Source organism: Nelusetta ayraudi, unplaced genomic scaffold, assembly GCF_046127955.1.
Source record: "Nelusetta ayraudi isolate G7.1 ecotype Tasmania unplaced genomic scaffold, CSIRO-AGI_Nayr_v1 ptg000004l, whole genome shotgun sequence".
In the NCBI taxonomy this organism is placed as follows: Eukaryota; Metazoa; Chordata; class Actinopteri; order Tetraodontiformes; family Monacanthidae; genus Nelusetta; species Nelusetta ayraudi.
In genome coordinates, this window is record NW_027466054.1 from 5,531,691 (window position 1) to 5,557,249 (window position 25,559).

General features: G+C 44.5%; 2 protein-coding genes across 2 annotated transcripts; one reads left to right on the plus strand and one right to left on the minus strand.

Annotated features, from left to right (window-relative positions):
- Window positions 1–5,223: 5,223 nt before the first annotated feature.
- Window positions 5,224–17,864, minus strand: melk (maternal embryonic leucine zipper kinase). Its single transcript, XM_076030538.1, has 18 exons — window positions 16,070–17,864; window positions 12,412–12,529; window positions 12,246–12,331; window positions 11,838–11,954; window positions 11,544–11,687; window positions 11,372–11,440; window positions 10,971–11,063; window positions 10,568–10,666; window positions 10,356–10,424; window positions 9,932–10,030; window positions 9,657–9,743; window positions 9,394–9,525; window positions 9,082–9,243; window positions 8,211–8,484; window positions 6,612–6,708; window positions 6,282–6,438; window positions 6,092–6,195; window positions 5,224–5,999 (listed from the first exon to the last, which is right to left on the minus strand). Exons 2-18 carry the CDS (start codon window positions 12,488–12,490, stop codon window positions 5,822–5,824), a joined length of 2,046 nt encoding a protein of 681 aa, XP_075886653.1. The 5' UTR covers window positions 12,491–12,529; window positions 16,070–17,864; the 3' UTR covers window positions 5,224–5,821.
- Window positions 17,865–25,250, plus strand: adamtsl7 (ADAMTS-like 7). The gene is made up of 12 exons (XM_076030551.1): window positions 17,865–18,069; window positions 18,743–18,872; window positions 19,140–19,315; window positions 19,403–19,511; window positions 20,952–21,122; window positions 21,238–21,367; window positions 21,601–21,826; window positions 22,708–22,881; window positions 23,013–23,186; window positions 23,586–23,765; window positions 24,568–24,712; window positions 24,808–25,250. The coding sequence occupies exons 1-12, from the start codon at window positions 17,941–17,943 to the stop codon at window positions 24,960–24,962; spliced, it is 1,899 nt and encodes a 632-aa protein (XP_075886666.1). The 5' UTR covers window positions 17,865–17,940; the 3' UTR covers window positions 24,963–25,250.
- Window positions 25,251–25,559: the final 309 nt, after the last annotated feature.

Consider the following 25,559-nt stretch of genomic DNA (forward strand, 5'->3'; position numbering starts at 1 on the left):
AAGGGCGGACGGGTTGGAATTCAGGGGAGTAGAGGGGTAAAGAGGAAAGTTTAAGGAGACGTGCGGTCGAGGTGCTGTTGCTGAGATGACAACGCACAAGCGTGTGTGTGCGTGTGTAAGATGTCAGTGCTGAGGGAGAGACAGCAGCACCAGGCTGCCCCCACCGCACCCCAGTCTTAACCTCATCCGTTGCTACTTTGACAGCACAGAACCCTCAAAACAGGACTGACCCTTGAAATATGAGGGTGAGAGACACACGAGCAAGCAGAGGAGAAGAGACCCAGGAGGGAGACGCGGAGTGGAGAGGGTCCTCCCAGTGGATGTTCGGCAAACAACAAGGGTCATTGCGTGTTTGAGTCGCATGTCAATGCAAATCCGAAAACCCAAGACGCCGCGCAGCGATATCTCTAACCAATCAGCAGCTGTGTTCAGTAATTTAAAGAACTGCGACGTCACTCAAGTTGTGTGATAATACGGTTCAGCAACACCAAGATCAACCCAGTCAACAGGCTGCAGTCTTTGTTGGACAGGTCAAGAATATCAGCATGATTGTTTCAAATCAGCGCCCTGACTGTTGTCCCACCTTCAGTATTCAACATTTGCCCTCAGCGTGGCTCACCACAGGCAAGTCACATGCATCAAGTGTTGAAGAAAACAATGATGTCATCTGGCTCAGCCAGCAGTGAAGTCATTGGTTATGTCTTCACTCTTTTACATTTACTCTCTATTTTCTCCCATTCCTGATGTTCTGTGTGGGCTCTTTGATGAACGGGAAATAAATTCCATGGATTTGTAAGAAATTCTTCTGCCGTGCAAAAATTGTTGGGCGTGCAATTCGCAGTTCTTGGACCTTTTCTTGTTTTCGTTCACTTCACATCAGGCTTTTTATGGAAAAAAAAAACGCTGTCCCCTCGCGTGGACCAAGTTCAACAACAAATGCTTCCTGGCACGTGCGTGCGTCTGCCAATTCAATTTCAGCCCTTCAAACAAACATTTGATGGACGACCTCGCCGAACGGTGAAAACCGTCTCTCCCTCCCGCCTGCGGATGATCTCCGTCGCCCTCTCCCCATCTCAGAGACAATTACCAACATCCCGCTTCCTATTTATCACTAACAATTAAACAGCATGGACGGAGGCTACTTTCCCGGGGCGGGAAGAGGGGAGGGGAGGGACGAGCACAGACGAGTGCGAGCGGAATGAAGCAGAGAGAGTCGGCGGCAGCAGCGAGCAAGAGAGAGGAAGGCTGACAGCACAATTAAGGTTTTTAATTCTCTGCTTGAGTGGGCCGGTCCAGTCTTTATGCTAATTAGGATGCCACGGCCATGTAATAAATCTCTATGATCCAGCCTCATTTCCCTTCTGTCTGTCTCACACACACACACACACACACACACACACACACACACACACACACACACACACACACACACACACACACACACACACACAACACACACACACAGCAAACAGCAGACAAAGTTTTCCACACCATTTTCCCCCCTTCTTTCCCACGGCTGCATCCTCAGGCGGAGGGAGCTGGTAGCAGTTTGAATAAAATTGTTCCCCCCCAAATCAAAAATTTGAACCCAAGTTCCGAGGGGCGCAGCGTGTCAGCGCATGCCGTTTACTGGTTGGACAAGCATCCACTGTCTTGGCTCAGTGCCTACACCACACGTAGTTTCTCTCTCTGTTAACTCCCTTTATTATTGTTTTTCAGGAATACGTTTTGCATGCGCTGCGTCTGCCCAGCTTTATTTTATTTTTTTTAAGGGCACAATGAAGGCGGAAAATATTCCTCTTTCTCTCTTATCCGCTCATTTCCATTTGATGGACACATCTAATGATAATATCTACAGATGTGGGGAGGTGGGCGAGGGGCAGGGAGAGAGGGGAGCGCACACACAACAGCACCACAATCCGCAGATAATTGGGGGCTTCACATTTAGAGATAAAGTGGGAGAGAAAGATAAGCGGGAAACTGCCTGCTGTTTGTCGAAGTAGCATGTAACTAATATGTTTTCACCCTCATTTAGGCCTCAAGTATGCACACTAATCAATGATTTTTTTTTTCTTCAAAAAGCCAATTTATTCTAATATCCTCGAAAATAAGCTTACGGCAGTATGTTTATTGAATGATAAAAAAAATACAGAAACACAGAGGGGGACTTTTTTGTCGAAGTAAGATGGAACAGAATCAAATGAGAGCACAAGTCGGCCTTGTTGCACATTTCTGCCACCAAAAGAGTCCGTTTTTAGCGCTTAGCGCCGCTCGTGTTCTGCCGGGGCTGAGCCGTCTCACTCTTCTGTCGCGTCACAATCAAAATGACCACAGCGCTGACCACCAGAGACAGGTGGAGCAAGTATAGAGCCACATGGAGGCACGTCAGGAGCAGGGAGGCGGCGACGGTAGCGACGCACCAGGGCCAGGCCAGCAGGAGCAGCAGGGAGTGGTAGAGGGAGGCGAGGAGGAGAGCCGGGAGCGACAGCACGAGTCGGAGGAGCGTGGAGGTGAGCCAGGAGTACAGAGACAGAGGGGAAAGGAGGAGGGACGCTGCCGTCTCACTAATGGACACGGCCTAGGAAGACACAGTTCGACAGGGAAATTGTATGGAGTTATGCGTTTGACTGTTTTTTTGTTGTTGTTGGTTGTTGTTGTTGTTGTTTTTTATAAATTCTTTATTATCTTTCCTGGATTATCTTCATTGACCAGGAAAAGCACTTAGCATAATGACCAGTGAGTTTTAGAAACCCATACAGCCCAAATAACATGGCTTCAATCATCTGGCTACCAATGTGCAAAAATGAAGTATTGCAAAAACTGCATTTATCAAAGGAAAACAAAGCAGAGGAGGACGTGTTGAATAATGGGAAGATAAATTATAATTCACAAAAAATACCATACACTGTGTCCAACTGTGAATACATCACAACTCTCTCAGAGGGACCAACAGCTCTTTGACTTAGATCAACTGTGTTCAAGCTCTTTCACTTATCCGTGTCAACGTACCGCACATGGATTCACACGCAGATAGCCATTAGACGTCTGAGCCTTTAAAAGCCCTGAGGAATGAGAAGCAGAAGGACAGACATTGATATGAAATGATGTGAAAGTGCCACACTGCAGCTAAAAACAGCACACTTTGAATAAGTCTGAGGAAACTCAAACTTACACAGGAAGAGGAAAATGAGGGCAGACGCCAGAAGCAACCTCATGTCTCGGCACTCGCATGCTTAAGAAATGGCAATCAGAGTGGTTACAAACAGCTGCACATTGTGTTCACTTGGTGGCTGAAGTTTCTATTGTATATTCAAAAATCTTCCAGACTGCAAGTCAAGAGTCTCCACTGCCAGTCTCTGGCTGCTCCACTCACCCTCTCTGATGTATGTTGAATTCATGAATCCTCTTCAGAGCACCGTGCAAAGCACGCTACCTTGCTCCAGTTTTGAAAACAGAAATGTTTGCAAAGCTTGACCTTAAAGGATTTTGCAGCGCCACCTATCTGAAGGGAGGGATAAAGACACTTGTTACAAAATGGCACTCACTTCAAGGTTCAGGGCCTAAATGAGGCTCCTCTTTCTTGAATCCTTCAACAATCCTACTTCTACTTTTCTGTGTTATTTTCCTGCAAAAACAGACTTTTTGTTGGAACTCCTATGTTGGGACAGGACAGACACACCTGGATGAAACACCTGGCTGGGGATGACATTTGTGACATTCTGACAGATTCATTAACAAAGGTAGAATAATAAATAAATGCTTTTCCTCATTTCTGGGGAGTTTGTCAATAGATGACTGGCACCTTTTATGTTAACATTGGTCAAATCATATTATAGTAACTCTAGGGTTTTTAATTATTAGCTTTAAGATTTTTTAAGTTGGAGAAAAGTGTGAATTGTCTGAGAGCCGCTATTGTAAAGAGAAGAAGACACATGGAGAATCCCTCATACAAGAGACAGCTGGTCTTATTCCAGGTGTGCACACATACACACACACAAGCCCAGCTCTGATCGGCCGACCTAAGCCCAGCAGGAAACACCACCACCACTGGAGTCAGATGGAGGTTACAGAGCTGAGCCATTTTTTTCTTCTCCAGACTCCTACCTTAACCCCTGTCCTTGATGATCATCCCACCAAACCGACCTCCTCCCAGACTCCATTAAGGTTAAACCTCCCTTATCATCCTCCAATTACCCTTCGACTCCCTGCTGAGAAGCCAAGGAGGGCCAGACACAAATAAACCAGCCAGCAGCGGCAGCCCCGTTATTAGTATGTGGTGTCTGGTGTTGACATGACGGAGGAGAAACACCCCTCCACCCCTTTCACTAGCGTGCATTTTGCAAGCAATAATCATCATTATATAGTCATTTCTTCAGCAACAACAGCTCGGACTCCAACAGCTCCTGCCGCAATAACAATCACCAGCTGATGTTCGAAGTGTCAGAACCAAATTAAACATCATTTATTGTCGACCGTGTAGCCAAGTCCACGTATGAGAACCATTCCAGCAGAAGAAACTCAGATACTGCAACTGCTAACAAGCAAGCAGAATTTTGAAATTTTCTTTTGAAACTCTTGAAAAAATATCAATAAGTTAAATTAAGTTCATAAGTCTAAAAAGATATTTGATATAATGTAAGTTGGTAAATTCAAGGTCCAGTGTGTAAAATCTGACTTGATTTATGATCTTATGTTAGCAAAAGCTTAACATACTATCCATAAATACATTACTAAAAGTTTACAATGAAAGTGTGTCGGTTTTCCTACCCTTAGAACGGTTCTCACATACAGTATATAAAAATATATGTTGAGCAAGGGTCTTTCTTCTAGTAAGCCGGCAATTTGCACCGCCATTCTTTAAGGAAGCCCGGTATTTAAGGACAACGCCTGACAGTGACCTAAATAGAAAATGCAATTTCAGACAGGCTACCTTAAAATTTTGACACACTGGACCTTTAAAGGCCAAATGTTATGAAAACTGTCCTTATGTTTGAAAAAGTACAACAGTACTTACAGTACAACCTCTTTTGCAGGGAAATGATGTTCCTCCCAGGTGACACACATGTGAAAGGCAAAGCAGAGCATCAGCTTGAGCAGGAAGTTAGAATTGGCATTTTATGGCTGGAGGCTAACTGTGCTGTTTTTTCTTCAATTAATCATGCACAGCTTTTCTACTCAGGTGTAGGACAAACAAATATTATCTGGGACATTGATCAGACTCCATCTCGTTCACCAGAAATTCTTTATTTCTCTCTTTTCACACGCGAGATCTCACATGCACATCAATTCAAACTAAAAATGAACAAATTAAAGTAGGATCTTCAGACAGACAAACACGCAAAAGAAACACAATGAAAAAAAAAAAAGCACAGTTAATTATAATGCTCCACTTCTCAATGTTTCAATCAAATTTATTACCTAGATGGAGGAGAATAACAACATAAGAAGACATAAATATGGAAATGCCATAGCCAGAAGGTATGCTGTAAATAGACATTTCAGACATACACATATTCATCTCAAGAGGACCGGCAGAGATCCCATTAGCTCGTGAAGAGGAAAAGTATGAGGGACGAGCTGTGCGAGGATCCTGACATGTAATGATCAGAAATTTGAGCGTGCAAACTCTGGGGACTGTAGGTTGACCTATGGAATGCTTTAAATATTCAAAATGATTAACAATGGTCAGATCTTCAGTGTGCTAAGACATCTAACCTACGTCCAAATGTGTGCGCCGGCCAACGCCCCCTTCATGCCTGAACACACAATCGTGCTTCTGCTTCTAGAAAGAGGAAGTGCGAGGAAGAGTGAAAGTGCTCCATTAGATGCTCAACGTGGAGAGAATGTCCTCCACCAGGTGCTTGTAGACCCAAGCGTCTCCCTTCAGCCTCTGGCGGTGGACCCCGACGACCTCCGGCCTCTGCAGGAGACACACCTCCAGCTCGAAGGCCATGGTTACCTTCCCAAAGTCCCCTTTGGTCCGACACTTCAGGGTGTACCTAGAGGCAGGGAGCAGGGAAAGTGAATGATGGCACTCTGATCAAAGACTGAAGTCATTCCATCGAAGAAGCAGGTCAACACTTTCATTTACCCTTTCTGTACGAAATCGATGTTTTTCCCCGGCAGGATGGAGAGGATTTGGTCGAGGACCTGGTCTGGGTCGGTCTGACTGGTCAGAGTCACGTTGTACTGGACCTAACGGACACGTACGTGAGGAGATGAGCTGTTTACATCCTGGGAAGGAGAGAGCAGAAGCGAGGATGTGCGTCGCTGAGGTCTACCTTGATCTTGCGTGGGCCTTCGCGCAGGCCTCGCTTCCTGTTGGGAGTGAGCATGTTGATCATCTTGTCCAGGCCTCTCTCCAGGGAGCCAAACACCTTCCCTGTCCTCTTCTTTTTGCCACTGTCACTGGTGGCAGCCAAGTCCAGAGACCGAGACCTGAGGAGCAAATCAAACCAGACCTCCAATCATTTGGTGAAACAACAACGGATTTGACCATTCATCCTTCATTTGTGGCCCCCCCCCACCCCCCCATTCATTCCATGTGATCTGAGCAGAGAGTCTCAATAATCACTCTGCGCCATTATTCATTCAACCTGCAGCCCACCCACCTTCGTTCAGGACTGAAGGTCAGTACTTCAGCGTTGGGAGTCTTCCTGCTCTCGTCTGTCCTCTTCTTGCCGCGCTCTTTAGAGCCACTGCCTCCACCTGAAACACACATTACAAAACATAAGTATGCCTGGAAATAAGATGAGACACAGATTAAATGAAGCAAGGTGCCAGATCCATAAAACCATTCTAAAGATGCTTGAATTGGACATATTCGGTGACTGATCAAAATTAGTAAAGTATACAGTAATGGGTATTTTTTATGTTTATGGTTATTAGATTAATCACTGTGAAAATTCATGTCTCCTGTGTCTGTGTTTTTATATACTATGTCCTTTTTGTGTCTTTTTTATGGTTCTTAACATCAGGCCAGAGGACTGCGGTTGAAAATTAGCCCCTGGCTAACACGGCACAGCATTGACAGTAATGTCAATGAATGTGCATTGTCCTCTTCAAATAAAAATTAAATAAGATAACAGAAGTTAATTCAGAATCAATTCTGTTTTCCGGCCAACACTGAAGAGTGCCCAGAGTCTGGAGGAACAAAATAAACATGACGGGGTTCAAGAAGAACTCTGCCACGACCCCCTGCTCTTATGTGCGGAGCTGGCAGGCTTTGACACTGGAGTAAACACAAAGGCTTTGGAATACACAGACAACAAGTCTGACACTGGAACACACACGCACGCGGAAAAATGCACGCGCGAGCATGCACACGCGCGCACGCACGCACATGCACGCAGCCTCACAAAAAGAGAGCTAGGCTTTAGTGGCAAGAGAACACATGTCACTACAGCCCACGTGGGACAGTGAGCAGAGGAAAGAGACAGCTACACCTGTCACAGCACATGCCTGGGGACAGACACACACAGACCACCGTATATGTTTGTGTGTATGTGTGTGTCAGAGCGCGCGCTGCAGCTTGCAGAGCGCGAGGCTGCAGAGGGGGGGGCCGAGCCGCTTTTCAGGGGCTTCAACTCTGAACGGCTCCGACCGAGTCTGCGGGAGGAGAGACGTGGCCGGACACCTGAGTGGAGAATTTCACTCTGACAAATAATTAAGACTTTAATGATCGTCCATTCATATTAGTGTCCCCCATTTATAGATAAAAGCGGACGGAATTAGCTTTGTGATAATAACTCCACCTTTGAGTTGACAGTGATAAGTGTGTTATAGTAGCCAGCCAGTGTGTGTCCGTTTCATAATGACAGCTGAATTGTAGAAATGCGAAGGGGCTGCGGGGATAAAAAAAAAAAAAAAAAAAAAGAAAAAGAAACAGGCCCAATAAATGAGTTTATTACCAGAAGACAATTTACTTGCAAATGTGCGGCATGTGGATGTGGCACTTGTGATTATGAGGGGCTGCGCGGCGCCGGGTGAGGGACAGATAAATGAGAGGGGACTGAGCGGAGGAGGCCAGCTGGCTAATGCAAACAGTCAACTGGAGATTCCTGTACTTCAAAGACCTCGTTGGGTGGATGGGGGGAGTAGAGGGGTGAATCAATTATAGTAGACAAATAAACTGTATGACAAACTCAAAGCTGCCATTTCTCTGCACTCCATTATTGCCACTGATTGAATAAACAAGAGGGCGTTCTTACTTCTGGGTGAGGCCGCGCTGGCCTTGGTCCCGTTCTGATTGGGCGTGGTCAGCACGTTCTTGTTGTGTCTCGCCGCCTTCTTGCTGGACGCCGGGGTTCGTGGAGCGGGCAACACGAAAGCGTCCACGTCCTTGGCGTGCACGCCGATGTTCTCCTTTTTCTCGCAGGTCTGCTCCCGGCCCCTCTCCCTCCTCTCCTGGCGCTGCTGCGGTGTCGTTGGCGCAGCCTCGGGCGAGCGGATGTACCTCCTCTTCACCGAGGGAGACTCAAAGTTCTTCAGGGGCGCAACAGAAGGAGATGAGAAAACTCTTGCCAAAAGCTACATTAAATTGTCAACTGATTTATCCAAATAATTGGATTTCAGGTTTGCAACTTTTTTTTTTTTACAAGCGGTGGGGAAAAAGAGAATCAGTCTTAAGTGTTCAAGTGCAGTTTACTTCAGTGCAATCACCAACATTTACACACATGCTGCATGCGCACTGTGCCGTCTCCGTGACTCTCAGAACAGCATGTTTCTGAAAGATGACGTCCCTTGCAACACATCAAGAGTGTAGTTGTCTTATTTCATCTTATTAACAATAATCAATGAAAAATTGTTCCATTTGTTTGTGTGCCACTGATGCAGCCAAACCTTTCAAAACACACAAAAGAAATATGGCAAATGTCTTATGACAATAAATGAGATTGAGTAAAATTTTAAGGGAGCCCGAAAACGTTTTTCCACCACTGTATAATAAACATTAATACACTAATAAACATTAATATTGAGAATAGAACTGAATTTGTTCATTGTTTACCCCTGAATAATAATAAACCATTCCTAACGGTAAGTGCTGAGGACTTGGAAGACAGCATTCGCAGGTTCTCCTACCATGTCTTTGCTACTAGATCCGTCTGGGTGGCCTCTGTCACCCTGGGGTGCATAGGGTGTGACCGACACCCACGGGCAATCGTCAATGTAATCCGAGCGCAAATCCAAAGAGCCCGTGATGACAGCATCCTCGTCCTCACTGAAGTGAAGGACGTCCCTCGTCTAAGAGAGGATGAAACAGGACATAAACACAAATAACATCAGGATTCATCGGGAACATCAACAACAATCACAACACAAGAAACAGGCACACAGTAAATAAGACAAAAGAGAATCATTGTACAAAAAGGAAACACAGTGTAGATGCTTGACCTGCGCTCCGTGGTGCATAGGGGAGCAGGAGTCGTCGCAGACTGGTGGCTCCGGGCACAAGCGGACAGGTTTGCCCCTCTGCTTCTTTAACAGTAGCAGCAGGTAGGTGGCTGTGGTCTGGTCATACCGCCACTGAGGAAATTAAGATGGATGACACTGCATATCAACTGGCATGTGTAACAAATATTCCGTCGGAACATAATACGCCCACTAAATGAAAAAAGCAAACTGACCCACGGTTGCAAGAGAACAAACGGACTCACCTCTTTGACCAGCGCTGTGGTGCTCTGCCTTGATCTCTTCATGCTCACAGCCATCTCAGTGATACAGTCCTCATCAATGTGGCCAAGCTGCGAATGAACATAAGACAGGAAAGGTTACGTTGTCACCAAATCAAAGTCATCAGATGCGTCTTATTTAGCACAATTATTTTTCTTTAAAGGACAAAAGCCACAGCATATTGCATTATTATGTGAGCTGTTTTGCTTTTTCACAATAGATGTGTATAAATCATAAAGCAGTGAGTATGTGTGCGTACCGGCTGCCTGCTGTGCCACTCAACAGGGCTGTTGTAGTCTTTCAGCACCCAGGGGTGATTGAGCAGCTGCCTCACGGCAAGACGCCGCTTGGGGTCCACCTACAGGTCACACACATGAACTGCAATTCAAGTCAAACTAGATGAGCTCGTTATCAGAGCGTGTGTGCATAGAGAAATACAAAATATTCTGAGAACAAGAGCGTGTGTTGTTTTTTTTGATTGACACAAATATAATTTCACTCTGCTAGCTTTGCAGAGGATTGACTGTGGTGACCCTGAAAGAAAAAGATTTCATTGTCAAGCAGCACAATGTGCAACTATCATGTTGTTACTGGGAGTAAAATAAAAAAAAAACTGACAGGAAGAAGAAAAACAGTTATTAGTTGCTATAAGTAAAACAGTCGCAGTGTTGCAAACGACGTACCTGCATCATCTGGTTGAGGAGAAGGACGCTACCTGGAGACAGCCATCGAGGGTTTTCATAATGACCTCTCTGAAATTAACACAAAAAGACAACGGAAAAAAAAGAAACTATGAAACATTTGGTCTTAAATTGGATCTTACCAAACAACACATATAAATTGAGAACATGAACGTATATATCCATATAAATATGTCAATGAAGAAAGGTCTTACGGTAATCTTCCTGTAGAGGACCACGCAGTTCTCATCGTCAAACGGCAGGTATCCACAGAGCAGAGCGAACAGCAGCACTCCCATACTCCACACATCAGCCTGGAGGTTGCACAGCACACAGCACACAGCACTATCTCAGCTCTGTGCCACAGCCGGGATTTCACAGCTCAGTTGCACTGAGTCATGCCCCAGCGAGTATGATCAGGACCCCATGAAAAGGCAGAATTGTGCTACAGGCAGGTAACCATGATCCCGACCATTTGGTGGAAAAACAACTGTAGGTTTTTTGTTTTTTTTTGGAGGGGAGGTGGTGGTGATGGTGGCGGGGGGGACGGGAGGGGGTTAAATGAGGACAAATCTTTGAACCAGATGGTTTGAGTTCACAGCGACGTGTGTTCCTTACCTCTGAACCGATGTACGCTTTCCCCTGGATGAGTTCAGGGGCAGCATAGGCAGGACTCCCGCAGCATGTCATCAGCTCGTAACTCAAACCTCCCTGGGAGAGCAGAGCTGTCAGAACGCTGCCAGACTACAGACAGATTACATTTTATAGCCACTAAACGCTGTTTAAGAGGTGTGAGACGAGTTGTACAATTTTCTTTGCGCAACAACTACACAAGCCTTGATTCTGGATTTTACTTAAGACCCATGAGAGATTTATTCCACTTTTGTGTTGATAGAATTATTTGAATTAGTTTTGGAATTAGTTTCCCATTGTCAAAAGATGTTTTTCCTACACTTGTCAAAGCACAGCGCAGTTAACAGGAAATAGAGCCCGGTCGAACAGGAAACATGTAGATGTACCTTTGGCTTTGCACACAGTCCAAAGTCTATTAGTTTCAAGTTGTGGTCTTCATCAATCAGCAGGTTCTCCTGCAAGTGTGGAAGACGATGTTAAACTGAAAATGCATTCACAGACAAAAAAAAAAAAACCCTCATGATTTGTTCTGTCAATGCATTTGGTGATTGTTCTTACTGGCTTCAGGTCTCTGTGTGCATATCCCTGACTGTGCACGTAGGCCATCGCAGACACGATCTGTCGAAAAAACACCCTGGTCTCTTCCTCTGACAGACGATCCTTCGCTATTATGTAATCAAACAGCTCCCCACCTATGCAGTACTGACAGAAGAGGAATTTCATGTCGTGTCACACAGAAATATGTGCTTGAATAAATAATCTGTAGTTCAAGCATTCTGGCATTTGTACTGAGAGTAGTGAGGAGGTCAAATCAGGTTGTTTGTGTGTGTGTGTGTGTGTGTGTGTGTCTACCTCCAACACCATGAAGATCTGGGTGGAGGTCTCAATGACATGGTAGAGACGACAGATGTGCTGATGACTGAGGCTTTTCAGAGCCTCGATTTCAAGCTTAACACGGGGGAGATCCTCCTGAGGAAGGCGAGCAACACTAGGTATCAAAAGACGAAGCCGTTTCCGCATTAAAAGTTAATCTATTGTTTTTTCCCCCCCTGACAAAAACAAAGCCAACGTTAATGATAATGAATTTCAGTTTAAGTAGTAACTAAATGCATATCCTACAAATTAAATTGAGAAACACTTTCACAACAACAACAACTATTTCTCACACAACTGTTTCATTATTGATGTGTAGTTTCACCAAATATTTTTGTGGCTACATTTCAGTTACGACAAGCCAAGCTGGAGTGTCCAACTACTCACGCCCAGTTCCCTTTTGTTTATGATTTTGATGGCGACTTTCTCTCCTGTCAGAATGTGCCGACCCAGTTTGACTTTAGCGAAGCCTCCTGAAAAATACATCACATTTAGTAGGAGAACGAGCAAAGCCGTGGGATGACGGGGAATGTTGAAGAGGACTGGACAGTACCCGAACCGATGGTCTCATAAACCTTGTAGTATTTGTGGAGCTCTTCGGCACCATGGATCTCCGTCCTTTGCATAGGCATCCTTTTTACACCTTCCCGCGGAGGGAAAAACACGCAAAACTGTGGATACATAAAAACAAAAGTCGAATCAAAACTCTGGCTCAACTGAAGAACAGGATGTCCCCTTCACGCACTTGGATTTTCTTTTTTTCTGCAAAGTAGCCGCTGCAAATGCATTAAGATGACCAAGATCGTAATACGACGTTTCTTAAATCTATGTAAACATAGGTACGACCTTCGCCTAATTTCAAACTTACCCGAATTTGTTTGAAAACAGAGGAAGAGTGTGGTCAGTGTGACAGCAGCATGCCCTGCGGAGAAGCGAGGAGATGTTTGTGGCTGAAATTTGAATTTGCCTCGTCGGCGTCAACCACTTCCTGCTTCCGCTTTGCACTTCGCTCGACGCCCCCTTGTGGCAAGTAGGGGCAGTGGACGCATTAATAACTAACAGTCCATTCAACTTCAGACGCTTTCGTTTAGTTTATTTAGTAGCCTGTTTACGACGTCATTGATATGCGCTGGGCTGTAGTGGGAGTGTCCGTTTTATTTATTTGACTTTAATACATACAAGCTGAGCCAAATGCAGGTAGCTTAAATTTAGTAGGGTTTTTGTTGTTGTTGTTGTTGTTGTTGTTGTTTTTAGCTGATGTCTCTCAGTTAGTGGGAGTGTAATGTTCACCTATATGGATACATATATCTAAAAACATAGTTTAAAATTGAGCTAAAGTAATCTAGTTTGAGCAGATGTTTTATTTCAAAGTCTTTCCTGAAAAGATGACATTTTAATAAGGTCAAAATTTGGCCTTGGTTACAATTGTGTTAAGGTTTGAGGGCACAAGACGTGAATAATCTTTTCCCCTTAAGTTATTCACAATTTACTAAAACATGAGAACACTCAGCTCACAAGATCTTCAGAGACATTCCAATAATGGCTATATAATGGTTTTGTAACCATTTACCAATTTTGAACTCTCATCTAGACCTTTATTTCAAAAAAGAAACTAATTCTTCTTATTCTAGTCAACATCTAGTTTTACTCTGTTAATATGAGTTACCAGAACTACTTGGTGCAATACATTACCCAGCAATGTCCTTTTTTCCTCCCCAAACATTCATAATATTTCCCTCTTGATGCGTTCGAAGAGCATCAATCCTTTACGCTTTCAAATGTAAAATCTTAAAAACCCTGGTTTAAATTGGAATTTCCCTTCGACCAGTCTATGCCAATTAGAAATGAAGCTGTTCTGGAAACTCGTGCATGGCACAGATGGGAGAAGTTAGCCTTCAGGGCTCTCGTCCAGGCAGTGCAAGGCCCAAAGAGTTGCAAGAGAGCTGCTTTTGTCAAAGAGAAACGTTGAGAAAAAAAAAGAAGAGAGAAACAAATTCTGAGAAGCTGTTAAAGCTGTGAGCGTCAGTGCAATGTATCTGGCACATCAATAAAGTTGACTGGAGTTCATATGAACTTGCAAAACACTCTCTTTCCAACAACTCTTTTTTTCCTCTCACAGTTTGGTTGTGTCTGATAGGACAAAAAATGATTATGTCAGTGCAACACAAAGAATTAAGTTTTGGTACCCAAAGTGCTTTACTAAACAAATTTTTACAGTGTAACCGTGTCATATTCAACCTCGCCACTACTTTTTTCAAATTATTTGGGCCACTTCCACAGTTCATCACTGTCATCTGGAGCCAGCTTCTCTACAACTGCATCTTGCATGTTTAGTGTATTTATCGATAACACCCCGGGATGTTAGAACTATTCCGTTCTCGCAAACACATGCTCGCACAGTGGTTCTGGACGCTGATCTCCTGCTTGTTTGCTGTCAAAGAGAACAACACAATAGATTGTGTTGCTGGATAGCCTGCAAACAAATCCTGGTTGAGGAATGGCCCTTACCCGGCCCACTGCCATGTGTAAACAGGCTGTGGCAGCTGTGTATGGGTCCCTCCACACACAAGTATGGCTCCTTAATTTGTTCAATTAATAAAACGTACAATTACCATTATGCCTTGTATTTTTTCTTATGACTCACAAAGATGAATCATAAAATCCACCGCACAAAGCAAAACTGATTGTGCCAATGGCAATTGCGCATTGGAAGGGAAATTGGGACCTCACCCACTTGCCAGATCGTCCGACAAATACACCATCCTAACAAATAACACAACATTCCAAAGGGAAATGAACAACAACAAGCTTTCCAGTGACAACAGATGCAATACTAAGGATAAAGTGATAATAGACATGATCAACCACATTCATCTATTTGACAAGTAGGCATTTCACTGGCTTTTGGACACCTGCCAGACCTAACTTATCTGCCACTAAAATGTATCTGTTCCCTTTGTCATACTTTTACATCTAATCCCAGTTAATGGATGGTATAAAATAAAATGTTGGGGTTTATTTTAGAACACATAGTTAGTTGCATTTATTTTTTTTAAAGCAAACCTCAATGCTAACTTTTTCCAAAGAGGCCAAATGTTCAATGAAAACTTTTCTTGTAAATTCTCCTGGTAAAAGGTTTACTATACGTGCAAACCTCCCACTCTGAGAGGTAGCTATAAAACACACGACCTGCAGGATGCAGAGCACTATGTGTGTGAATCCTTCTGCTCGTGCAAGGTATGTGTTTACAGCACTTAGCTGACCAAAAAGATGTCATTATGATGTCAGTAGGTGCGTGTGTGTGTGTGTGTGTGTGTGTGTGTGTGTGTGTGTGTGTGTGTGTGTGTCCTCACCTGCGCAACCTCTGGAGCCTGTAATTAGTCAAGGTGAGAGGTGAACTCAGACTCCGCTGGGTACGTTTCATAACTACACCCCTGCTGACTCTCGTCAGTTGTTTGTAATGAGTCTGGCCACTCTCGCCTGTCAAAGTTTTTTGCCGTGCCATAAATGTCTCAGCGTTCACTTCTATTTCAGTCAGTGCGCAGCACAGCATTACATGCATTGAGAAAGGATCACTGGCTGCACCTGTGCTTGGCTGTTAAGGAAGGTTGTGTTCTAAAGTCAATTACGTCCGTAAGGTCTCCAAAAAGGCCAGACCTGCCTCGGGCAAATTTAAAATAGAGCCATGAGTGAAGACGTCCTACCCTGACACATTCCCATAAGTGACGGCAGGAGGCTGAAGAGGAATTTTCTGTGATGGATCGCCGGTCGGCCTTTGTTTCTCATGGTCGTTAGGGAAAGCAGTTGGTTCTTAGGGAAGTAATCGGCGGTTAGGAGATGACCAGGTGTAAGGAACATGACAGAACCCTTCATTTTGGTGCCGGAGCACCTGGCTAGGACAGGACGGCGCAGAGGGACATCAAACAAGGCACAGCTGGAGACGGCAGTGAGTGTGGACAGGGGAGTGTTGAAAATGGAGAGCAAACAGGCAGAGAGCTAGAAGACGGTGGAAAACCCTGAGGAAAAGTTAAGAGAGAAATGTTTTGTCGCTGCTTGTTGCTAAATTCGTGTTGCCTGTATTATTCATTCCTGAAGTTTTTAGTCTCTCCTTTTCATTTTTGTGGTCAGCGTGGCCAGTAAGGACTCACATGCAAATTGAATTACAGACAATAGACAGAAATATTGACTAAAACATTTTCGAAAATACTCACATATGGTTGATTCTTGGGGAAGCAAGAAAAAAAGAAAAGAAAAAAAAATCAAAATAGTTTCCCTACCCAGTTCCGTTTCATCAGTTTGTCCTAAATCAGCATCAGATCACGCTGCAAAAAAAATTGCATATTTTCGATGTAAGCCCGTGGGCGTTTCCCTGTTGTCTCCTTCTCTCAGACAGACGGGGTTTTCCTTCTCTTTCCTGAAAAATATTGAGATTGGTTGTTGGCTTTTAACAGACAGCACAGGCTCTCAAAAATTGCTGCCTCAAGCTTACTCATGCGAAATGATAAACATATTGTTTACTGCAAAAAAATATCTTAATCTCTGATTGCACATTCAAAAACTAGAAGGGACGGAATGGAAAGAACTTCCAACACTTTCTGTATGTTTCTGTCAATCAGATGGCATCAGTGACCAGCGTTCCCAGTCAAGGGAGAGACATATAATACATACACTGTCACCTTGTAGTTGTGTTCTTGGGTACTCAACCTCAGTCTAACTTAAAAATGTAGCTTTACTGTGGCCTGGTGTCAGCAGCTGTCTGTGACTCAGATAAAAGAAAACAAAAAAGAAAACGCTGACAGACGGAGGAAGACAGAGGGGACAACGCCGCTACCGGCATCTTTGAGGCTCACACAGCTTTGCAGGATCTCAGTCTGCAAGTTCTCTCCTTTCCCTCCGCTGTCGCAGTGGCCCCATTGATTCAGCAGGCATTACAATCATTGCGACCTCGCAGTCGGACGTATCTGCGCACATGCGGCCCCGGGAATGCTTTCGCCAAACGCATCATTTGCGCTCTTCTCTCGCCAGCATGAAACAGTGGAAAGTGAAGGAGCCAAGCGGGCTACACAACAGTCAAACACTCCTCTGCCAGATTCCAAACATCTCAGCAAGAGGAATGCATTATCTCTAATATCTGTTTGAACTGTAATCATTTTTCCCTGCGGAAAAAAAAGTGTGAGAGAGAAGGAGAATAAAAGACAATACTGTATTGTAATCCTGCGATGTGAAATTAGATTTTCTGCATTTGACTCATTCTCTAGTGAGGAGCAGTAGGCTGTGCAACACCTGGACTGCAGATCCAGATCCAGCAGCGCATTTGGTTCTGACTGGATGCATCAGAGGGATACTTGCTTTTGACGTGAGCATTCTCTGAAGTGCGAAAGTGGCAAACAGAGTCACAATAAAACTAACACGAATTTGAAATGCTGACAGCCGACCACCGATTCAGCGTATAGCACGACTGCGTCTTATTTTCTCTGAAATTTGTGCTGTTCAGCAGCTGTGAATAGGTTTAACACATTTTTTCTATTAGCTCCAATCCGGCTCACTCTTACTGTGGTATTTTTAATTTAGAGTTTTTATCCAGAGTTCTTTCCATCAACCATGAAATAAAAAAAGGGAAGACTGAGAACGAGCAAGAAAAATACAGAAAAGGCGAGAACAGGAGGGGGGAGAAGCCCGAGAGTGACGTCTATCCAGAGCTTCACGATCTGTCTGGGTGATTCAAAGACGGACGTATTGTTTTTGGAGAAGCTGGCGGGGACACCGCAGGAGTCTGTCTTCATGCCATTAACACTTCACTCGTGCAAAGTGGGATTGAAATAAATGTGTGTCTGTGTGTGTGTGTGTGTTTCGGGGGGGTTGATTTGAGTTTGAAGCCAGTTTTAAACACTTGAACCACACACACACCAACCCTCTCTTCGTATTCACCCCCCTCCCACCTCTCAAGCCAACCCCACTTCACAAATGCAACACTCCCCCATCAAACATATGCCTGAAACTGTGTGTGTGTTTGTGCGTGCGCGTGCGTGTGTGTGTGTGTGTGTGTGTGTGTGCAAGTGTCCTCTCCTCCCTCAGTCTCTTCATGGCTGGATTGTGGCAGCAGCTCAGCTCCCTCCGACGGGGTCCAGCGTTGGCTCTCCTTCACTTCATTCTCTACCTGCCCTCCAGTGTTTTTGCTGTGGATGCCAAAGCCAGCCAGCCTTCTCTTGAGGTAAGAGATCTAAAACAAGAAAAACACAATTTATGTAGTTATAGATGTGTTTCAAAGTTTTTGTGAATAGTTGTTCAAAACATTGCGAACTGTTTCTACCCTCCTTTGGATGGAATTAATCAAGAAACTATCACTGTATGGGGCTTTCAGACGATTAATTGTTGTTCTTATGTTCATGACATTTTACAGAAAGAAAAGAAAATAGACTGTAGGGACAAAAATAATCACTCAAGCCGTGCAATTTATCATCACGTAACAGGGGAATAACCAAAGGGGCCCCTTGAAACCCTGCGAATAGGAAACAAACAGAGGAGGTTCTCTCCCAGCTTGCAAAATCTGCACAGAGGAGGCATCTTGGAGAAACAAATCAACCCTTGGAGCAAATCAAGGGAGCTGTGGGACAGAGAGGGAGAGAAAGGGCTGGAGAGTCCGGTGAAAATATGAGCGAGAAGGAGCAGCAATGTGATCCAGCGGAATTTGTGATTGTACCATTGAGGCATGCCTGATGTGGCACATAAAGAGAGAGAGAGAGAGAGAGCGAGAGAGAGAGAGAGAGAGAGAGAGAGAGAAGGCAGAGCGTCTTGAGAGAGTCATGCGTGTGCGGGCACGGCCGCTGATTGCGACTCGCGGCCTCCACTGTGTATAAAAAGTGTTTGGATGTATGCGTTGGCAGCGGTTCCAAGTGGTGAGGGGGAATTTCTCCCGCTACTTCCTGCGCGTCGGCTACCACAAGATTGCAGAGATCCCCTCCGGAGCGCGAAACATCAGCGTGCAGGAGACGGTGAAGAGCCGGAACTACCTGGGTACACACACACACACACACACAGAGACACACACACAGAGAGAGAGAGAGAGACACACACACACACACACACACACAGACACACAGAGAGAGAGAGAGAGAGACACACACACACACACACACACACACACACAGAGAGAGAGAGAGAGAGAGACACACACACACACACACACACACACACACACACACACACACACACACACAGACAAAGTCAAAGAAGAGATATGTTGAAGATGACAAACATCTCAGTGATCTGACTGCCCGCCAGCCCTGGTGACCACGAGCGGCATCTCCATCATCAATGGCAACTGGGTGATTGACAGGCCGGGAGTCTTCACAGCTGCCGGGACTCAGCTGAGGTACCAACGACCCAACGAGATCCGCTCTCGCCTCGGAGAGTCCATCACCGCGCCCGGGCCGCTGAGCGAAGATGTGCACGTCTATGTGAGCAGCAATCAGCCGAAGCACACCTGCCGTTCCACTGCTTGTTACACGTCCTCTGACTTTTGACCGCCCACTTGTCTTTCACAGCTGATCTATCAACAGCCGGGTCCACAGGTTTACTATGAATACAGCGTGCCTGTGCCGACGCTGAAGCCCACTGCTGAGCCAGCCACACCTTCTGTTATCACACCGCCGGGTGAGCGATCGCACACAATTTCTCACACTTTGTTTTTCTCTGGACAAATTTGCAGAGGTTGGAAAAAGTATTCACATGCTGTACTTGAGTAAAGGTACAGATACTTCTGTAAAAAATACTTTGGTAAAACTAAAAGTACTGATTCAACGTATTTCCTCTGCAAAAGAAAGAAAGTACAGATTCTGAAATGTACTTAAGTAAAAGGTAATTTATTCCATTAATTAAACAATATATTCATTCATAATTTTGCAAAATTGAAAAAGATTTGGTTCTAAATACCTCCACTTCAAGCAACAAGTAGAATATAATAGGTAAAATTCCTTTGAACAGAATTTGTAAATCTTTTCAACACTTTTAAACAAAAAAGAAAAAGCATGTTTTTCCACTGTAAGAAATAGAAAGTACTGATATTTGACTACAAATGTAGGGAGTAAAAGTAAAAGGTCAACAGACTCAATTAAAGTACGGATACCTGAAAAACCTGCTTAAGTACAGTTGCAAAGTATTTGTCCTTCGTTACTTTCCACATCAGCAAATTTGCATGGAGTGACAGACGCCTTGCTCAGAGAGTTCAGTTCAGATCTCACTGTTGAATGATGGTATCGCCAGGGTGTATCGCCTTTCAACCAAAACACTCCATAATCTAATAAAGAGCTTTGATTAGATGCGATGCCGGCATTCGTCCAACTTTTCCACCGATTACAATCTCAATATGTTCAATAAGAAAATAGCTCCGGTCACCTGGGGCAGATTTTATTACATTACCAAATATTTAGCCTTAATTGAAGAGATTAGTGAAATAAAATTCAATTTTCCCTCATGCTGATTGAAATTGCCTGATTATCGACAAAGTCTTCACGGGCATCTTCACCCCACCCACCCTCAAAATTCTTCTCATGATTTTGTTGCTGATCGGAATCGTACTGGGGCTGAAGGTGGGTGGAGGAATCCTTGGAATTCCGAGGGGTCAGCCAAATCCATGGCTGTGTCTGAGATCACACCCCACAGTATAACGTCTCAGTCTCGGTCGTTCATGTGTTCTATAGTGATGCTGAGAGATGGGATTTAACAATGAATGGAAGCAATTAGGCAAACATGCTCTGCGTTTTTTTTGGTAACAGTAAGTGTACCTGTACATAGGTACAGGTCTCTGTACCTATGTAGTCTCAGGAAGGAAGGAAGAGAAGCGGCTACTTTGGACACATGATTTGTATATATTCTCTGTCTTGATGACTTTTAATGACAAACCAAGGTGGTCCATCCAAATGCTCCTGCAGAAACTAATAGACTTTGACAATTTGTGCAGCTTCTATTAAGTTTGAATCCCTTCACATTATGATATTATGTTTATCCAGTTTGCAGCATGAGCTCTCGGTGTGAGTTGCCTTCACTTGCCTGTGAAACTTGGCCCTTGAGCTGCTTTTCACCGCCTTTCTCCAGTTTCGACTGCCGCCCCGTCGCTCTGGACTGAGGAGGTCCATCGCGGCGTCACCACAGAGGAACCGCAGCCCGACCGGGTTACTTCAGTGCCCAGCGTGACGCCAGAGCCGCAGCCTTCCTACGTCTGGTTCAACAGTGGACACACAGAGTGCAGCACCACTTGCGGCACTGGTAAGAAAACATTTGCAAAATTACAAATTTACATTTAGAATAACCGAGTCAATGATAAATGGAAGATGTTTATTTCAATGCCTTGAAATGTAACCCAGAAGTTGCGTGTTGCCAGGCAGGCGTAGTGCCCTCTGGGGGTGTGTTGAGAAACTTTCCCAGGCCACTGTTGCCTCTGACCTCTGCGACCCTGAACTCCAGCCATCACACCAGGAAGAGGACTGCAACGTCCAGCCTTGTCCCCCATAGTGAGCAATGTTCATGCTTTGCCCCTGTTTTTTTTTTACTGTAATATTACCACTCACATGCTTTCTAGTTGAGCTAATCTAGTCAGACCAAACTTATGGGTGTCATATTTTTTATGCCATTGGATCAGTCCCTTTGAATTTTAATGTCCTATTAATCTATTTCCAGTTCTTGTACGTCAATTGTGTTTTTTCCTCTCAACTTGCGATTGCCTTCTTTGTGATTGCGCTGCAAGCTGGGACGTGGGGGAGTGGTCGGAGTGCAGCAGGAGGTGTGGACCCGGCTCTCAGCATCGCCAGGTCATCTGCCGCCAGGTCACTCACGTCCACCACACCAACGAGACGGAGGATTCTGCTGTTGTGGAACCGGAGAAGTGCGGGTTGTCCGACAGGCCCATCACCAAGTCAGCATGTCAGCTGAAGATCTGCAGTCAGTGGGAGATACGATCAGAGTGGAGCCCGGTGAGAGGAAACACACACACACACACACACACACACACACACACACACACACACACACATATGTTGAAAGAGCTCAGATAAGATGTTCAAGATTGTTGCTTGAACAGCATTGTTGTTATTTTTCATGGTTTATACATATATAGTATATATATATATATATATATATATATATATATATAGTTTATAGTATAGTATATATAGTTCGGACACATACAGTACTTCTGATATAATGTTTTTTCTTTCATTTTCATGTCTATTTTCATTGTAGATTGGCACTCAAGGCATCAAAACTATGAATGAGCCCATATGGAATATGTATTAAACAAAAGTGTGTGAAATAACTCAAACAGGTTTTCTATTTTAGAGGATCTAGAATAGCCACCCTTAAATGTAAAATACACATAATACATTTAGGTATTTTTCTTTTGCCACATTAATCCACAATTCTTGGCCATATATTTGATGTCTTGAGTATGTATCTACAGTTTGGAATATGTAGTAAAGAATGTAGTAAAGATAAAGTCAGGACAGGTGTGTCCAAACATTTGACTGGTAGTGTACACACACACACACACACACACACACACACACACACACACACACACATACACACATACCTACCTTACAGACCTACTTTTCAGTGACCCATCATCACGGTATATGTAATGATCCAACCTTTTATTTTTAAAATGTTCATTCATCATTTCTTTAGTCAGTGTTTCAAAACAGCTTAAAGTGCAAATCAAGTGAAATATTCATCATAATACACAAATTCCTGTACCGTTAAAAAAAACAAAACAATAACAACAATGATTGACTATGCACACTCTATTCACCCCTGTCTTCCCTCTCCTCCCGTGTCCCACCCTCTGTCCGCCCAGTGCTCAGTGCCGTGCGGCGTGGGCCAGCGCAGCAGGGAGGTGGTGTGTCTGAGCAACCAGGGCGAGGTGGAGGACGATGAGGAGTGTAACATGAACCTAAAGCCCGACACGCTGCAGAACTGTGACATGGGAGCCTGCGCGCGCAGCTGGTTCACCTCCCTCTGGAGCCAGCGGGTAACGCTGAAGAGTGAGCTTGTTTAGTGCGAGATGTGGAGGAGGAGGAGGAGGAGGAGGAGGAGGAGGAGGAGAGTGCAGTTCAGTTCCTCTGGATAAGAGTGTGTGTTGGTCCCTGTTATATCCATCAGTGCTCCGCCGAGTGTGGCAAAGGAAATCGAACCCGCTCAACTTTGTGTCTGATGAATCACGTGACCGACCTCCCATTGGACAGCTGCGAAGGGGAACGCCCAGAGGGGGTGACATCATGTGACTCTGGTCCCTGCCAAAACCGTCTGGAGTGGTATACTGGACCCTGGGGTCAGGTGATTAACACACACACACACACACACACACTCTCTCTCTCTCTCTCTCTCTCTCTCTCTCTCTCTCTCTCTCCCTCTCTCTCTCTCTCTCTCCCTATGTAAACAGTTTAATTTGTTTTTTAAATTTTATTATTTTTATTAAATTTTATCTTATTTTTTTAACTTGTTCATATGTACTATATTTCTATTGCCTGTATATTCATATTTTTGGAATTTTAACATACTGTATAATATATATTTTATATCCTATATCTTATTTTAACTTGTTCTTCATGTGTGCTATATATATTACATATATATTTCTCTCTGTCTGAAAACCGAATGACAATAAAAGCTCTTGAATCTTGACGATCATCCGCTTAGCGTGTTCCCTCACATGTGCCCTCTCCGTGTTTCAAGTGCTCCGCTGAGTGCGGCAACGGCACACAGAGCCGTGGTGTGGCCTGCGTCTACACTGACAACGGCCGCATGGAGGTGGCGGATCCCTCCAAATGTTCCGCAGCGCCTCAGCCAGCCGCGGCTCGGCCGTGCACGCTGAAGCCGTGCGGCGTCCAGTGGTATGTCACCGAGTGGAGCGCAGTAAGTGTCACCGAGTCTGTCCCGAGTCTGTCATTACAGCCTCAACTTCTGAAGGAGTGTCTGTCCTCTTAAATGTCATTTTTGGCTTTAAAGGGCCCCATAATAAACACATTTGAAAAAAGAAAAAGTGTATTTTTGGAACAACCTCGCACAATTCATCATCCATTCCTGAGAACTCCACTCTGAGGATCTCCAGCTCTCTGTTTACAGCTTGACGAAAAACACAAAGTTTTAGCCTCCCGCCGAAAGCGATGCTTTGTTGTGCCTTCCACGCGGCGTGTTTGAAAGGGAATGTGCGGTGGTCTCAAAGTCCAGTGTCAGTGGCCTTTCTGACATCACCAATGGCTTATTCCCAGAATCAGTGTGCGCAACAGACGTAAAGGGAGCTGACAGGCTACAAACACATTGTTGGTGAAGGACATTTTGTGGAACATGGGACACTTAAAAATATTGACTCAAGGTGTGCCAAAGCAGAATCGGGTTGCATTTCCTGTTGGCTGACAGTCTAAATATCAGAATGCAGCAGCGGGAAATATTATGGGACTTTTTTGTATAATTCAAAAAGCCTAATTAAACAGGCAAATCCCTGTTTAACCTACAGGTAATAATGGGAAATGTTATTTATTTGTCAGCCATTAGTTGTACAATTTAATCATACCAAGAGAAGACAAGAAAGGGAACTACAATGCAGTGGCCGCTCTAGGCAGGTCTGTTGTTTTTAGAACAGGGTAGTGTGTTTAATTTTTGGATGGAGAGATTATGCATTGTTAGTCTGGAACTGCCTTCTCTCCTCCGTCCTCAGTGTTCGCGCTCCTGCAACGGAGGCTACCGCGTGCGTGAGGTGCGTTGTCTCACCGACAGCATCATGCCGAGCGAGCTCTGCGATCCGAGTTTGAACCCCGAGAGCCGAGAAGAATGCAACAAACAGCCATGTTTAGCCGAGATAAGTACGTCCATTGTCTCGAAAAACAACAATATATTATGTTTAAAAAACTGATTTTCTTCTCCTTTTTTTTTGACTCGTTTCCCTTTTCCTTTGCAGATCCGGTGTGCAGCGACCAGTACCACAACTGCATGGTGGTGGTTCAAGCTCGACTGTGCATCTACCCGTACTACAAAGGGGTGTGCTGTGCCTCGTGCGCCCGTGCTCAGAAATCATACTCAAACTCGTTTCAAAAGCAACACTTCCGCAGGTGATGCTGCAACTCCTCGGCCCAGCTGAGTGTGAAAAGCCTGCAGGGAGTGTAGGGTGTTTAAAATGGTATGATAACCTGCCACTGCAGCAGATGATCGTGAGCTGTCGGTATAATGAGTTATTTCTGTTTTTAAGTGGCAACAAACTTGGCAAAAGCAAGTGCGAAAACACACAAACCACATGTTTGAGTTCTTCCTTTAGTCTTCATGTGACTTAAAAGTGATCCATTCTCCTTTGATGGTGTTTCTGTATATTTATTCTGACACTTTAATAAAGTAATTATAACAACACATCTGACCAGGTTTACTTATAAGCGAGACACATTTCTAACTCCGGTCTGACTTGGGTGTTTGGATTGTGTTTCAAAATCACAGCGAGCAAGTGATGAGCACCGTTGTCTCACAGCAACACGGTTCGAGGTTTGAGTTTCACACTTTGATGAAAACAGTTCTGGAGCAAAGAAAAACCTTTGTGATGTCACAAAGGGAGCTTTAACAGCCCCGGTCAGGTGTTTGATCGACTCTCTGGTGACTTCCCTAACAGCCACCTAGTTTTTTTTTTCCTCTTCTAAAAATCAGGAAGTTACAACCAGCAGTGTT

What these genes read in the sequence shown, in the direction of transcription:
- melk (XM_076030538.1), bottom strand. Translation starts at nt 12,490, where the DNA reads ATGCCTATGCAAAGGACGGAGATCCATGGTGCCGAAGAGCTCCACAAA. An exon ending in CACACAGAGACCTGAAGCCA is followed by an intron (nt 11,441 to 11,543) that starts GTAAGAACAATC and finishes CCACACTTGCAG; the next exon opens with GAGAACCTGCTGATTGATGA. An exon ending in GACTGTGTGCAAAGCCAAAG is followed by an intron (nt 11,064 to 11,371) that starts GTACATCTACAT and finishes CTGCTCTCCCAG; the next exon opens with GGAGGTTTGAGTTACGAGCT.
- adamtsl7 (XM_076030551.1), top strand. Translation starts at nt 17,941, where the DNA reads ATGGCTGGATTGTGGCAGCAGCTCAGCTCCCTCCGACGGGGTCCAGCG. An exon ending in CAGCACCACTTGCGGCACTG is followed by an intron (nt 21,123 to 21,237) that starts GTAAGAAAACAT and finishes GCGTGTTGCCAG; the next exon opens with GCAGGCGTAGTGCCCTCTGG. An exon ending in ATACTGGACCCTGGGGTCAG is followed by an intron (nt 23,187 to 23,585) that starts GTGATTAACACA and finishes CCGTGTTTCAAG; the next exon opens with TGCTCCGCTGAGTGCGGCAA.